This window comes from Cupressus sempervirens, chromosome 3, assembly GCF_028749045.1.
Source record: "Cupressus sempervirens isolate cs-2001-9-10 chromosome 3, ASM2874904v1, whole genome shotgun sequence".
Classification (NCBI taxonomy): domain Eukaryota; kingdom Viridiplantae; phylum Streptophyta; class Pinopsida; order Cupressales; family Cupressaceae; genus Cupressus; species Cupressus sempervirens.
The window spans coordinates 789,870,369-789,888,009 of record NC_143120.1 but is presented as its reverse complement, the minus strand read 5'-3'; the positions used below and the strand labels follow the sequence as shown (position 1 = coordinate 789,888,009).

Genomic DNA, 17,641 nt, shown 5'->3' with positions numbered 1-17,641 from the left:
TGTTAAGATTGCCATTGTGTTATAAAAGGACTACTATCTAAGGTACAATAAGATTGTTGGAAGTTTTATCATTGATGAAAAAAGCACTAATATATATGATTAACAAAGGTATGTTTCTTCAGTACCAAGACACATAAAACAAACGACTGAAAATGACACAAAAATGAAGTGATTCTAACTATGATTATGACATATCTTTGTAAAGAAATGATTAGCCAGAAGTGAACATTATATATGAAAAGCATACAAAAGTCTATTACATACGATATACAGTCTGATTATGATCAGATGAGATAATAATCTGACATGGCGAGTTCCCTGTTTCATAGAGTTGTGATGAATATACAAAGGTAAAGCAGCGTTCAGATATGATCAGTAACATTCTCTGAAACATATATTTCTATTGCAGTTTAAAGCCAAGATGAAGCCCATTGAATGTATAAACAAAATCTGAAGGATGACAGCAAATCTGTATTTAACAATCATGCACGACAGAGTCAATATACATACATCAATATCTCTAAATTCTTCTGCATTTAATTCTCATTGTTTATAAAAGCTACAGATATGAGCCATGCACAAACAGCGAACATGAAGGAAGGACTCACGACACCTCTGCAATGAATCCACAACCTCAGGAAACAAGAAAAATAAACCCTGGTCAACAGGCATCAAACTATATTTGCTGAAGACAAGAAATAGCAGACAGACGAAGGATTCATGACGATGATTTATAGCATACACATCAATTGTTTATGGAGCAATGTTAAAGTCAAAGAAGCTACACAAATACAGAAGAAGATGACGATGGAAATGGAATCCCGATAAAAGACAAAAGCAGAGACTTATAGATTCGAAAAAAGCAATCAAACATAAATGAAAGTCTATAACAAATCATTACTCCGCAGCCATAGTTTGACAGAACCTTCAAAACGCCATATTGTAACATATGTCAAATATCAAACAAAGAGAAAACAAAACAGTTCGATAATACAAAACGAAGGTCATGCGATACACTGCTTTGCCATCAGAGGGAATCCCCATCACAGAGAAAGAATTAAGAAGGGAGCCCAATAAAAGACAAAATCTTCATAGAGCGCTACAATATGATCAAACAATCAATTGGTTTTAATAGTAGAAGTGCAATGAATTTGATATATGAAATTGGAAATTCTGAAAACATATGCATAGTCATCAATAATATTGAAATGAAGTAATCAAACTCATAAAACGCTACAGCAGCGATTAACATTCATCAAACAATATTCAGGAATGTATATCAGATGGTGCTAGTATGAAATGCTTAAGACAGAAATGGACAGTTTTCATCAATTAAATAATCATTTTCTCTAGGAGCCATCAGGGAGTCTAAAGGCTTTGATGTGGATGGGGTGTGCTGCAGCACAAAGACATCTGATGTGTCATGTCGGAGAAGGATGTCCGTGTTTGTAATTCGACAGGCATAGAACATACACAATCAATAATATGGAAATACGATTTCAATTAAAGTATATACAAAATGTTGATTTTACATCATGTAACTCTGATATCATACTGACCTGAATCTGCAGATCGAACAGATCAGTCTATACATGAAATCCCTTAGGTAAAAGTAAAACAGGCCTATATAATTGCTATTCCCTTTGACAATGATCGGCATCTCTTTGAGGCAATATTGTTAATGACTAAATTGATAAGCTAGGTTAGTTTAGTTACTAACTAATTGTCATCCATGAATAGCCGCCAATTTCTTGAAATGGAATTAAGGCCGACCTAGAGAGGGACATGTCCTTTAAAGGACATGCCCCTTGGTTATTATATTTATGTAGGGTGTAAATGTGGATAAAGGACGCACATTGAAACACAAGTCTGCTCCTTTACCATCTACAGCCTCATAGAATTTATAGTGGAAATAAATATTATATTACAGAACTATACATCATAGCAAGAACATTCAGTAGACCATCTGGTATTGATAAAGACCATCTTCAGTAAGGGTAAAGGCATTATATCAGAATTGATCAATCAGAATTTGCAGGAAACTTTACACAAAATCTGTATTTAAAATAATAATATTAAAAGTGAAAGAAGAGTCATCGCAAAGCATTCAACAACTTAAGGAGTTGATAAAATAGGATGAGGACAAATGAATGTCAGGACAGAGAAGCAGAGACACGTCCATAAACGAAGTGCCAAATCACATATATATTCACGTCAGCAATTATGGGAAGGCTGAGTGACCAAGCAGTGCATATGCCTATAATAATTTACAACTAACAATAGTTAATCAAAAGGTGTGATTTGTTAATCGTTGATTAAATAGGAAGAGACATCCTAACCGATACATCCTCTCATGAAAAGGTATTCAAAAAGATATAAATGAAATTACAAGAAGTGTGTTGGATGAAACATGTGTATGGAACGAAAAACAGTTAGAATTGAGATAAATATAAGAAAGGATAAAAAGAGGTGCATATGCATGTATAAGCATATCTGATGTATATACACACAGTCCTTGTAAGTCAAGAATAGAAGGTGAAGATAAAGAATTTATAATCAGATATTTAATCTAACATATACTCATAGCAGTGCAAAGGGTGTATAAAAGATATTATTTTATCAGATTTTATCTGATATATAAATATATATATTTTTGTGAATATATAAAGAATAGTGATTGGCTGATTTCAAAAGGAGAAAAGAGAATATAAATTCACACGAAGATAAGAAAGTGGTGATTTAATTATCCATCATCAGTTGGGTAAGAAACATTGCCAAGATGGAAAAGTAGTTTGTGTGCAGTGGGTTGGAGCTCACGAAGACAACAATGGGGGTTGGTGCTTCCAGTAGGTGGGTGCCTACGAAGAATGGGAGTTGGAGCTTCCAGTGAGTCGATGCTCGTAAACTTGGGGGTAGGAGTCTCTAGTAGGTCGTAGCCTACAAACAATGTAAAAGATCAAGTTTATATATAAAGCATTTATTGCCATGGGTTTCTCCCACATTGGGTTTCCACGTAAATTTTTGTGTCATTGCGTTCATGTGCATAATTGTTCATTTCACTATTTCAAGTTATTGTTTGGATAAAAGTTTTAAATTGGCAAAGCTGTTATTATACTGATTCACCCCCCCTCCCCTCGCCTCCCCCCCAAACCCCCCCTCTCAGTATAATCGTGTGCTCCTCAATGCTCCCTAAGAGATAAATCACTCAAATGTAGACATCAGCAGTATTCTTAGAAAATCATTCATCTTCAACAGAGCAACAAGTTGAGTTCCTTGACAGAGAAAATATTAAAACACACACATCAGACAACTAAATCATATAGTATTAGTTGCCTTAAATTTTCTATAAATAAACCTGTTCTTTCACAAAGTTAATATAATGTAGTGTAACATGGGGACTCACACCCCTCTCCCAAACCTTGAAGTACCCAAGTACCCCCACCTTTGCCAATCCGTAACCATGCTACCACTGAGATGACTACTTGAATTTCTATTTGAAATTTAATTTTTAAAAGTGACCATTGGGTATGTAACATGTTACTATGTTGAATGTTCAATAGTTCTAGTTCATGTTGCAATATTTCTATGTTCATGTATTTTAATTTGGTATGTTCTACTGAAAAATCATTTCCTAACTACATTTCAAGTTCTATATGTATACTGTACAACACCCCTCCCTACCTCGTCCTCCCCCCGCCGTCCCGAAAATGAGGCCCATTTTCCCCACGTCCTGGAAACTCGTCCCAACGTCTCGACATACCCTAGTACTAGGGTTACACTGATATAATGAGGTGGTCACAATCACTCATAATGTCTTATTTAAGCATCAAATCCACTCACAACAGGTCTAATGCAAATAAATAAGTAATAAATTAATGATTTCACTCCATAATCATTAAGAATTTCAGAGTGTCTTACTTAAGCACCCAATCCTCTATAGTGAAGTCATAGGGATTAAATACGTGAATGGACAGACATTTCCCTCAGCTGGTGATGCCTGAAATTGTAGGCAAAACTTAGAATGGTGGCAACCTCTTTGTTCTCAGAACCTTGATTGCCCTATAAATGTACACACTAGTATGTGATATCATGTTTTTTTCTGAAATCACAAACTGATTTATGTATTATTTGTTTTACTTTCCCTCACACTACCATAGATCTTTTTAAACATTTGTAATATGTCATCTCTTATGGTATGTTGGATCATGGTTGAAAGACTTGGACCCAGCAATAACTCAACAGGCCCAAAAACTTTAAAAACCCAGGACTCACCAAACGCTCCAGAAAGACTCAGCAGGAACTCGACAAGTTTACCGAACATTTCTTATTCGTAAGCGCTAAAAATTATTCTTCAAAAACACACATATTACTCAATTTGTTGAGTGTGTTACTAATTTCAATTTCCATCATATATAAATCAAAATTACAATTCAATACATACCATAGACAATTACCCGAGTTCAACTTTGAATGAGTTATAATGCCACTTTAACTAGCAATATCATACGTATGTGTAGAGTTTTTGGCATGTACACTAATAAGATCTAAGAAGGCAGATTCAAGAGCTACATCCTGACCCTGTCAACCCCTCCTTTTAATAAATTTTTAAATTTGAGAGGCTCCAATAATGAGGATGTGGGACTGGAGACCCCAAATAAGATTGTTGTGTAGTGCCCCTCATGGGGATTTGAGGGCAACAGCACCAACAGCACCTCTTATGGACATTTAGGGGCAACACACTCAAAGTGTTTGAGAGGCAGCAGCCCTCATGGGATCTAGGGTAACGCTACTGAAACATTTTCCTTTGCAACATAGATCAAGGCCGAGAGGCGCAGCCCCACCACCAAGCCCAAATTAAAGCCTCTGAAACCTTTACCACTGATGGAAATTGCATATTTCAACTGCAAACGAGAAAAATAAACTGTATAAATTTGGATGACATTTTAATACAACTCGCAAACTTTTGCACTCACAAACTAGTTTTATAGGGAAACATTGCCGCGACATTTTCAAAAACTCATTGGGGAATTTTTGGGTGAGTAATTTGCTTGAAACTTGGCTCGTGAGTAGTCAGGAATCATACAAAAACTCATTAAGTTTTCCATTGTGTTGGACAATTGTCATCATGGATCCTCACCCTCTTCCTCTACACTAAAAGCAATGAAAATTATTTTACAGGTGTTGAGAACAATCTTTCAACAACAAGGAAACCTGCAATTTGCTTCTCCAAGAAAGACATCATTTATCATAACCTAAGTTGCTGGTTCGTGGTTCGGTTCCGGGTTCGGGTTCGAGAACCGGTTCGCTGGTTCGACGAAATTTTGGAAAGGGGTTTGGGTTCGTTTGGGTTCGTTAGTACAAAAACATGTAAAAATTATATATATATATATATCCATACATTTTTATGAAGCATGAGTTAAAATCAGAATGTAGCATAGTACCATAAACACATTTAAAACTTTAAAACAGCTCAAACAATAACATATCAATGTATCATGGTGAGCATACCATCATATAGTAACATAGTTCAATCAACTTCAACATCAAAGATGAAAGATTCAAAACATTTAAAATATCAAGTTCAAGTGTCATTGTTTCACGTTCAATGTTTAACAGTAACTAATAGAATGAAAATCTATTAAAATTCTGAATTTCTAGTTCTAAGTTCTTCATTCTTCATCTTCATTTTCTTCATATTCATCTTCTTCTTCTTCATCTCCTCCTTCTCCGCCTACGCTATTACTTGCACCAAGGCCAATGGGATCAGCAGCAAAATCAACAATGGTATTGGCATCAAAGTCATCAAAATCATCAATTGTAAGCGCAGCAGTGGAAGCATCCAAGTCCACAATCTTTGCATCTACATCCCACTTCTTTGTCTCCCCTTCTTTGTATTCTTGACTCTTGTGCGAAAGAAGGCGCAAGTTGTTATGCACAAATACCAGGTTCTCGGCTTTTTTTGATTGCAACCTATTGCGCTTCACCGAGTGGATGAAAGAATAGGTGCTCCAATTTATTTCTGATGTAGAAGAACTAGCAACCTATAAAGACAACATAGGGTAGGCAATTAAAAAGGAATTAATTCAATCTTATTAAAAAATTCTTTTGAAGATAAAGTGAGCTAACTTTTTTTTTTTTTTTTAAAAACTTACTTGTGATATAACTTTGATTGCAAGGGGCTGCAATGTTCGGAATTTTTGGCCATGGAGGTACCACCAACCATGAGCATGCTTCTTGAACTGATGACGAAGAGCATCATTACTTAGACCTGTAGCATTGACAAATGCTATGAACTCATCCATGATTACATCTCTTATATCATCATCAGAAAATATTCTTCTAAATGCTGCCTGGTACCCGTCAGACACTTCCATATCTCTATATGGTGGCAACCTTCCTGGTAGATCACAATATTGTGAGCTATAGTATTTGGGGGTCAAGGCATAGGCAAGCAAATGTAATGAAGTGGTCATTTTGTTCCATCTTTCATTAATAATTTTTTGCACTTGTTTGAAAAAGGTCTCTTGCGGATCTTGCTCCTGCTCATTTATAATTTGCCTAATCTTCTCAATCACTGAGTCTATGCCATCATAGATCTCTCCAAGGCAAGGCCTATCCATGTCAATGTACCTAAGCATGCTCATAATGGGCTCGGTGATCTTAAGGAGATATTCTACACGTTCACACCATGAGTCAACCAATAGCCTATCCTTTATTTTGTTTGCCCTTTCAGTGTTCTTTTGCTTCCATACACCCCAATTGTTGCTGATTACCATACCTTGAAGTGCATCTTTCACTTGCACAAGTCGTCTTAAGACGATTATATGTGATGCAAAACAGGTCTCAACAACCTGTGACATAAATTAGAGCAAAAAACAACTATTAGATACATATTTTAGAAAACTAAGAAAAGTATACAAATTGGCAATTGCACAAGTAAAATATGAAAAATCAGAAATTGTAAAATATTAAAAATTAAATTACTAATTTGAGTTCAAGTTCATTTACTTTCAATAGCTCCAATTTTGAGTAGTTCCTGAAAAGAGATTGAGTCATGTGGTGGTTTGTGACAAACATTTGTATGTCCTCAGCCTCTTCATACACTGTTTTGATCCACTCAATTTGGTTCCCAATCTTTTGTAGCATAAGATTGAGCGAATGGACTGCGCAAGGTGTCCAAAAGATATGTGGATATCGTGATTCAACCAACAAACCTGCTGCTCTACAATTCTTTGCGTTGTCTGTTATGACTTGGACAACGTTTCCTGCACCCACTTGTTCAATGGCCTCAATTAAGATATCAGCAATAAATGGCCCATCTTTTACTTTGCCCTCACAATCCACTGCTTTCAGAAACATTGCCTCTTTAGGGGACACCGCAAGGACATTGATCAAGGGACGGTTCCTAGAATCCTTCCAGCCATCTGAAACAATTGTCACCCCTGTCTCAACCCATGAGTCCCTTATGGGCTTTAATTGATTTTCAACCCGTTGGACCTCATCATCCAACAAGGTGGTGCACACTTTCTCAGACCCGGGGCCACAATACCCTTTTGGAGCTTCATTGGCACCCCTCAACATGTCCTTCCAAAATGGAGAGCGAACAACATTAAAAGACAACCCATTTGCATAGAGGCATATTCCCACCTTAATGTCAGCAATATCCCAGGCCTTGTTTTGAAAAGAAGTTTCTATTGGCCCCTTTCTTTTGTGTACAATGGGGACAAATTCAGTGTCAATGTCCATTGTAGTATTGAAGAAGGGGTGGTCTTGTACAATAACATCTGAGGGGGGTTGCATTCTCTTAGCTTTTTTACTTTTATTGCTACTACTACCGAGTTCTATTGCCCTGTGTCCTTCTCTCTCTTTTGTTGCCTCATGCTCTTCAATATATTTTAACACGGTGTGATTTGGTATAGGGACACCATTTTTGCCAGGGCATTTCTTGACTCCTCTTCCAGTATAACCACATAGATGGCCTACCACACGATAAGAACTATTTCTTTCTACATCACATCCTCGACATCTCCAACGGAATGCACCACCCCCTGGAATGGGTTTTATAATGTCCACATACTTCCATAGAGGAGAATTAGAGTTGGTTTCCATTCTTTGTTCGGTGTTGCCTATTGATGAAGAGGTAGATGACACTACTTTCAAACCTTTCCCTATGGCAAGAAATTACTAATTAGATATATGTTCATAATCTATATGCAAGAAAATGATGAATTTTGAAATAATATAAAAGATTCAAGAACTTAGAACATATTAAGATTGAAAAAGAAATGAAAAAAAAATGGAAAAACTAGAACAAAACAATAGTAAATGGAATAAGATCTTACCTCTTGGTCCTTTTCCAGCCATTGCAAGTTTGCAAATGTGTGTAATGATGCACAAACACTTCAAGAACACCAACAAGTCAATCTTCAAACTCCTCCTTGCACAACTGGATGCTTGCTCAAAAACTTATGTGCTCTCCTTCAATTCAAAACAACCTATTTAGAAACATCAAATGACTATGAGAGAGCAAAAAACCAATTCATAACACCTTTTTAGGGTACGTGGACCCCAAAAATTATTTTAAAATGCAAATAAATCACTTTATTTCCGCGTCCGTGGGCGGGTTCTTGGCTGGGTTCGAACCTGGTTCGATTTTCCTAGCCTGGTCCGCTCGGGTTCGAACCAGGATTCGAAAATCGAACCCTGGTCGAACCGGACCAAAATCTCGAATTGGTTCGAACCAGTTCGAGGTTCGGGGGGGGGGGGGGGGGGGAGCGGTACCCGTGTAACTTAGATCATAACCCAAATTGCACTTTCAATGCTGTGTGTAAAATACTCGCCTCAATATCTCAACTAATTTTTGTTCTCTCTCGGTTGTTTATATTCACACAAATTGAGTTTGAGTAAGAATAATTGTTGTAGTTTATTTGTAGATTTACAAGAGGGCATCCAAACGTATGCATTTATAGTGCAAGGGAATGAAAATCAATAAAACTAACTTCTGAGTTAAGAAATAGGAGTAGAGTTTTGAATTGCATGGTTATCAAATTAAAAAAACAAGGATAATACATTTTCTTTCTGACCTCGGAATGGCAAGATGATCTAGAAATACATATTATGTCCAGCAGAGATTTGATGACTACATAGCATATAAAAAATTCAACTCAAAAGTGTGAAGACAAAGTATTATAGCGATGGGCCACCGTCCTCAAACTTCCATTATGCTCAGTCAATACCTCCAACAAGGTCCAGAAGACAAACTAGGACCCACAAACCCAATAATTCAATCACACAGCGAATGTTTCGGTTCAAACCGTGCAACAGTTCTATCAATTTTGTTAAATTTGTAGTTACAGTCCGATTGATATGATCATGAGTTTAATTATTGATGATAGATATAAATATTCCTCTTTATATATATATGGTTAGTTATATTATTTTATACTAACTAATGATGTTTAAACCTTGAAGACATGTCTCTTCAAAAGACGTGTCTCCTTCTCTCATATTTATATGAGATCCAAATCTGCATTTGAAACATATCTATAACAATGGCAATATTATTACATTTGCAGACATGATCCATGTTACTCAACATGGTATCAGAGCTACCTGCAAATGTATGAAAACTAGAACACATTTGCATGACACAATAAGTAATGTGCAAGATTACAAGACACCCAATGATTGTCGTGGTATAATGGAAAGAGAGCGAAAATATTATAAGAGAAAGAGGGATCGGAAAAGAACATCCAGAGTATCGAATAAGGTTTTCATATATGCAATCATAGTGAGCATTCATCTACAGGTCGCTACCCTCATAAACGATGGACATCAAACACTGTTTGCATGAACCAATACAAGGGTGAATAATCACCAAGCTTAGACACATTACCATCATTTGAAGAGAGAGCGGAAGTAATTGCACAATGCCTTCATACTTATCCAGAGCGGAAGCTAATAATCAAGCACATCCACACAATAGGAGTTGGACTACTAGACTTGTAACGTAGACAGACTCCCCATCATTCCAAGAACAGAGAAAATGTATAACAATAATCCATCACTAGTTAGAGATAGAGTGATAAGGAAGATATATAGTCTTCTCATATCGATAGTTCCAAATTCTCGAGGCCATCCAGTGATCAAGAAACACTCAAAGCCTGTAGCATAATAATACAGACAATCCAACTTGTGCTTAGGGCCATTAAAAAAGACAACGTCTGAGAGTTTTCACTAACAATAAAGGTATTCGAGCTATTTATCGCAAAGATGGGTATTTGTTTATCAGAAAACAATATATTCTTTGCTGAACATTTGTCTATCGGCATACAATAAAATCTTGTCTTTTCAAACATGTATTCAGCTAGTCATTGTAGCTAAATATGTTCATTGTTAGTTTATTTACAACAATCAATAGGAATAACTGAGATATTTACGACAATCACATGAAATACACTCGCTGCATCTCCTTCTCACATGGATACTCCTACTCGGGTCACTAAAAATTCCATTCTCTCTATGTGTGACTAAGAATAGAAAGTGGCGAAGATAGAATAGGTGGTAAAATCAATATCCCCTTCCATCATTCAATCAATGACAAGAAGAGGGTATAGACAGTAATGAACGGTAAAATCATTCTAGCAAAGGAAGTATAGAGTAGGTAATACTCCTTATTTCCTAACACGAGTATTATTCAATGTACAAGATGTTGCAAGAGCCTTGGAAAAATCGTAGTGTGGGTTTTGAATGGACAAGTGTGGATCAGTCTAGATTTACTCACACTGTAAGGTGAACACAACTCGTGTATTTGTGCACCCTAGATCAGAGGAGCCTCGTTGGTTGTCTTGTAGATCACATTTGGCACAATGAGCTCACGTGCTTTGTTTGAAGATAGTAGCTCGGTTATTAAGGATCGTAGATCGCGCATGAGCAGGTATATATAATCATATATAATTACGGAGGACAAAAGAAAGGAAACAAGTTTCTTTATAGGCGGTCACTACATAAAATTCAAATGGTAAAATCTACAATGAATATCAATTAAAATAATTATACACCTTCACCCTTAGTGTATACCTTGGGATATGGGATTATCCTCGAGGAGAATGAAGGGAAAAGCTATTTCAATACTGATGACAAGCATTAAAAGAAATTTGATAGCAGTAGAAATGACATGGAAGAAGTCGGAGAGACATCACATGACAAGTATCTCAACCTGAAATAAATAACCTTGGTGCTCTAGATATGACTACTACAAACCAATTGGATAGAACAATGAGCGATTGAGAATTTCAATGGTACGAATAAAATCAGTCTAGACTGCGAATTATCATTCATCATACACAACTCAATAGAATGACGTTGACAATAAGCATTGACAAGGAAATTAAAAGGGACCAAAATGCATATGATGTCTTGTCAAAGGTGACAAATCACCCAATTGAACTAGATAACACATCCTAAATGTGATAAGGAGGTAAGTATTTATCTATTACTTGTGAATGTGCATATAAGTGAATATCGATTGAGAAATGGTTAGGGAGTATATTTTAAAATGAGGAAATAATATATATTGAAAGCATACATTAAAATATACATATTGAATATACGTATATATTTAAATATTTATTTGATCTATATTATGATGCATATATAATTAGATCATTATGATTTCTCATTTTATAAATGTTAAATCATTTTATCATGATTGTAGATTATTGAATTCTATATAAAGTATAAACATACAATTGAGAATTATATGTGAATCATTATAATAATGAGAAATGTATTTATATTGTTAGTAACATGCATGAGTTAAACTACTAACAATATTATTTGTATTACAAGAGCTATTTTGCCTTGATCTTTTCCTCTGAGAATGTTATTTCACAAAGAGGAGATTGAGATTAAGAGGGACCCAGACATTTGACATTTCATCTGCTGCAACCTTGAAAGAGAGGGAGCAGACAGAGGATATGGTTTTGTCAAATTTCATTGATCACATTGATTCGAAGGAGTAAACTATGTTGTGATGGAATCTTCAGTGATCAATAAATTGTGAAAGTGAAGAGGACTATAATTTCATTAAACTATGTGATTTTAATGGGCCTACCCCTTATGTACATCATAAGAAGCGGTGACTTCAATTGAACCATCTACAATAAATTATAAATGAAACTTGACGTATGAGCTATAGATTCATTCAAGTGGCACAATCATACTCAATCAAGATATTGGCGTATCGTGGACGAGTTTGTGTTCGCTTATACTATTAAGCTAAAATGGACAAAAAGAGCAAGATGAAATGTAGAAAGTAGTTGTCATATTTGATACAAAATTGTTCAACAATATGAGAATGGGTGGAAATTTTACATTATGGGGGGAATAATAGTCAATGTTTCATTCCTACTTGCACCTTATTTAGAGGGGAGATGTTCCATTCTCAAACAATCTAAAAAGACAATTTCTAAATCGTCATGCGCAGATAAGTATTCTTATTTTTGACATTTATCTCTCTTATTTGTAATTTCTATACATACTATAAAGGTTATTTTCCTTGATCTTTTCCTTTATGTTTGAGGATGTTCTTACAAGAAAAGAAAGTTGGTACTTTACATATGCTACCTAATATTGTGCAAACTCAATCTAATGATAGTAGCTCCAAAGACCCTGATGATCAAGATGGATAAAAAAAGGCTCTTGAAGCAAACATCTTTGATGATTGAGATTATTAGATTCTTCTACATTAAGAGGGAGTATGACACTTCTTCTTAAGATATGCAGAAGCTTAAAAGATTGATACTCAAAGGGAGTCTGGAAATACATGTGTGATTGCATGATTTTTATGGGCCTACTCCTATTTATATTATGAGGAAGTATTGACTTGTCACTAAAAAATCTAAAGATTGATATCAGATTCAAAGTGAGTTCGATAGGCATTCTTGTGTGAAGAGAGTTTTTGAGGAAGTAACTAGAGGACCTGACTTCCTAGGATCGATGTTCAGAGGGAGAAATTTTGAGATGAAATTCTTTGTAGATGATATTTTACTATGAGGTGAAGTTCTAAGAGAAATTCTTTGTAGTGTACTCTTCTCTATGAGAGAAAAGTATGAGGTGAAAACCCTTTGTTCCACCCTCTAGTAGAAGCTATGGAGGGTCTGGTGGGGCTCAAAATTTGAGCCTCCAATTTTTGTTAAGATTGGGCAAAAGTGGAAAGTTTTTATGGATTGTGGCTAAGTAGACTAGGATGAGATACTCAAACATAAATGATACAGAGCCAAAGGAATATGGGAGCCTCCAACAATAAGGTATGATGATACCAATGGGAGGAAAGTATTGTTGACCATTCCAAATCCTTGCGATAATATATGGTGGACAAACAGATGATGTTTCTAATAACACTCAGAAAATAGAATTGACTCTATATATAGTTTTGAATATGTATCAAATACTAATCCATATGGTTTGCCGTCAACCATGGAGGGACTGCTTTACATGGACAAAGACACAAAAAGGCACATTTACATTTAGCCTGATATAATCACAAAGATTGTGATTAAACTTCATGAGAAATATTGTTAAAGGAGCTAGGTTGAGTTTGAGAAATTTCGATAAAGCCCAAATGGACAGAGTCAAATATGAAGACGACACATTAAAATCAAACAAGGTAGAGATATACTTGTGGCAACTGGACATCTAGAGATTGACTTATGGATTGGTGATAAGAAGAAAATTATAGTTTTGAATCAGAGTTAGCAAGAGTCGCAAAGTCATTATCAATAACTTTAATACAAAGAGAATGGACCTGAAAGTTTCACAAATGGTAATAATAAGGAGCCATTTGGAATAGTGCGACTAAGGTTCGTATGATGGCAAGGGCAGCGAAGACTTTACATCCTGATCGTTTGAAATACCATTTCCAAGTCACATCAAGAATGGGCCTTCTTTATATTATACGGACCTTTCAGAAATACATTGCCAGTGTTATACACGCAGAGATTCCAGTTCAATGACACACATCCACCACATCCATTCTCAATCAGTCGATACATACCTAAGTCTCAAACTATTAAATCAGTAGAGATTATCATCAATTCGTATCATATTAAGGAAATAATATTGAAGTTGCACCGATAACATCTAATAATCATTGGTGCTCATAAAGATGCAATTATTTTATAAGAAAATGAGCCCGATAAATTGCAAGATTGAAGAAATAAATACATTAAAGGATAAAAAACAAGATGTATAAAGGGAAAGTATCGATTAGTTATTAATAATGAAGTGGTGCGGTTTTAATAGAAGAAGGTGATAATATATTTTGTTAAATAAATGACTTTTTGAAGAGTCACATCCCTATCTCATTAAAATATAAGTAGGAAGATATTCAAATGAAAATAGAGACAGATATAAAAAAGACATTCATTCAGATATTCAGAGAAGAGGCATTTTATATTTATATTTTGTTGTAAGGAGGAATAAGGGTTCAATATGATTTTATAATAAAATTCCATTATTTTATTATTATAAAATTATTTTATTTTAATAATAAAATAAAAATGTTCTTTGTTTGTTGTTAATGGCATAGAGATTTAAACCACAGGGGAATCGTCCTTCATAATTATATTTTAAAATTCTGTATATGATTTTGTTATCAGATAAGTGGACATGGTCAATTAGCATTTTAAATTTGATCATCGCAGGTGTTGTGAAATATTTAATTGTTTCCACAGCTATGTCTAGTTTGTCTCAGTAGAGTTAAAATTCAATCTGGACTAATTTAAGAATGCATCATAATTGGTTTGTCGCATCTAGATTATCAAAATTATTGGCAGTACAAGTGCATTGAACATTATGAAGTTGTATGTAAAAATTCTCTGAAGTTGACTCTATCGCCCGGATGAGCAAAGGCACTGGTCTTTTTGTTGAAGTCAGAAAATCAATATATTCCTCCTGCAAGCATCAATTCCATTATTTACAAAATTTATACAAAACATTCAATCATCAAGTATTTAGCATCCAGTTTCAGTTTCATTCTGCTCGAGTTCAAGGACCTTGCCAGCCGAGGAACTCATAAAGTTTAAATTCGCTATAGAAAACCCTTGAATTGGGTAGTCAGCGTTCAAGGTAAAGGTTTACCCGCCTGGGTGTAGCGGAGCCCGAAGTGCAAGGGAATCTAAGTGATTTCCGTTCGTTGGCCAAAACTGATTGAGAAGTCCTATCGGAGAAGTGGCAGGCTCTTGGATTTCCAACCTACGATTTTGGGAACCAACAGGGTCCACCTTCCGACTTGGTTCATGGTGGATATCATATGAGTTACTACATGATGTTGTTGTAATTATGTCATGAAAGATGACGACTTTTCATTGATGTATATATTTAGAGGGGAGTTATTGAAAGGTGACCTGTTATCCTAACAGACTACATTAAGTTGTTGTCCCGGTGTGCCGGAAGTTATGATAACGAACAAAAGGTAACTATTGTAAGGTGACAATCTTATCAATAGATGACCAACCTTCTAACACCAAAAGTGTTGAAGGTTATTGTTATCATTGTTATTAGGCTGGATTTTGCCAGACACCCTAAAAATTATTGATGTGATTACTATCAGGTTGGATTTTGCCGAACACCATGAAAGTTGTTATGGTTCTTCAAGCCGAATATTGCCGGACACCGTAACTTAAATCTATTATAGATTATGAATTGTAGCAAATTCCATATATATGTGTGTGTTGATGGATTTATGATGATATCCATAAATAAGCCATTCTAGGAATATCATACTGAGATGATATCTCTTCATATACTCAAGAACATAATGTGTTATGTATCAATCCTTCATAACTAAGACGGAGTGTTATGTTTGTAGTTACAGTCCAATTGATATGATCATGAGTTTCATTTTGACGATAGATTTAAATATTTCTTTATATATATATATATATATATATATATATATATATATATGTTTAGTTATATAATTTTATACTAACTACTATTACATTTGCAGACACGATCCATGTTACTCAACAAATTTAACCTCCATTTTTTTATGCACAATCAGCTTATAATCACGCACAGGAAGAAATGGTTTGTTATCAACCTCCACCCATTAGGAAGTTTTGTATTAGCACTTGAAAAAATACCCTGACATAAGTTTTGTATCTGGCAACAAAATGCAATGTCAATGACACCTTCAATATTTTTCACGTCGTTTCAATATTCTACTATTGCACCATATACTGATATTACACCTCAGTCAGTAAATCCACTTTCATTTGTTTACAAAGTGAGAAAACTATAAACATGGCAGAAACGAATCAACCCAATTTTTAGGGACTCCCTATTGAAAATGAAACTCTCAAAGGAAACAAGAACAAAATTAACGGAATTAAGAACAGTATGGAATACAACACAAAGCACTTGCCTATAGGAAAAAACCAAAACAAGATTAAAATCCAAGACATACAAATTGATTCTATGACTACTTTGTTTAAGCTACAGAAAAAACCAAGACAGGATATTTTCATATCAACAAATCTGCATTGTCACTTTTTTGGAGAAGCTCAAAATGAGAATAGATCAAAAATTTGCGTTCAAACATACTAAAGTTAGACAAAAAAGTCTACCTTTATCTGCAAGTGACTTTCCGCAATAGACCTGTAGCTTAGAATTTCATCCATTTCAAGCTCTTTCTCCATTTCCTCTAGTTCATGAAGACTACCATCGTCAAGACACTGCACCAAAAAAGTAAATACATACTCAGATCAAATGAATCTTCATCTATAACATGATGTGCCACTCTACAACCAAAGGAAAAATAGCAACAAAATATTAAAGGTCCAGCCATGTAATACAGCGGATAAGATGTACATAGACATTAGCTTTATGTCCAACAACTGAAAAAGTGGGTGAGTCAAATGCATGTTCAGCCCATAGGTGAACAGGAAAGAAACATATAACTTAACAAAGTAAAATATTATTCATTCATCAAACACTTCCGTACATAACAATAATGTTCAATACCAACATGATGCCAATTACATAAGTATATGCCACATTTATAATATCTGACACGGTGCCAACGAAGTGACACAACCGTGTTGTACCCGTAACCATCTAACTACCCAGTTTGCCAGACAACAATGCAGCCATTAATAATAGCAAGAAATGAATATAGCGTTTTTTTTAGATTGCCAAAATTACTTTCAATGTTTTACAAAACATCTTATGCAAAAAAATTGCAACATAACAATTTACATATAGTGACATATATTCCTCCACTAGACTGTGTATCCTAACTGACCTGATTCTGCTGCAGATGTTCCAATTTCAATCTATATAATCTGATATATTTCCTCCTGCGACCCCTGCATTGGAAGGAGCAGATCAAATGAAGAAATACAAGTATAACATAGCACACATTTAGAACACAGAATTTGTCGGGACAACCGGCATCCATAGTCTCACAAGTTTTGACTATCGTAAGCAACTTAAAAAATGATAATTAGAAATTAATGCATCACATTCGCTGCCAAAAAGTCATTTTAATAAATAAATACAACACTAATTTAAAAAATTTAGAAGTATATGCAGACTAATTGTTAGTTGGGCACTTAAATTCTTGATTAACTTTAAG

General features: G+C 35.0%; 1 protein-coding gene across 1 annotated transcript in view; it reads right to left on the bottom strand.

The window, feature by feature from the left end:
• LOC149569164 (vacuolar protein sorting-associated protein, putative (DUF1162)) overlaps positions 1–17,641 on the bottom strand; it is a 304,062-nt gene that overhangs the window by 204,291 nt on the left and 82,130 nt on the right. Inside the window, exons 12-13 of the mRNA XM_089821926.1 lie at positions 17,309–17,372; positions 16,632–16,739 (exon numbers count right to left, since the gene is read on the bottom strand). Of these exons, the coding sequence (XP_089678052.1) occupies positions 16,632–16,739; positions 17,309–17,372 (172 nt within the window). The remainder of the gene's footprint in view (positions 1–16,631; positions 16,740–17,308; positions 17,373–17,641) is intronic.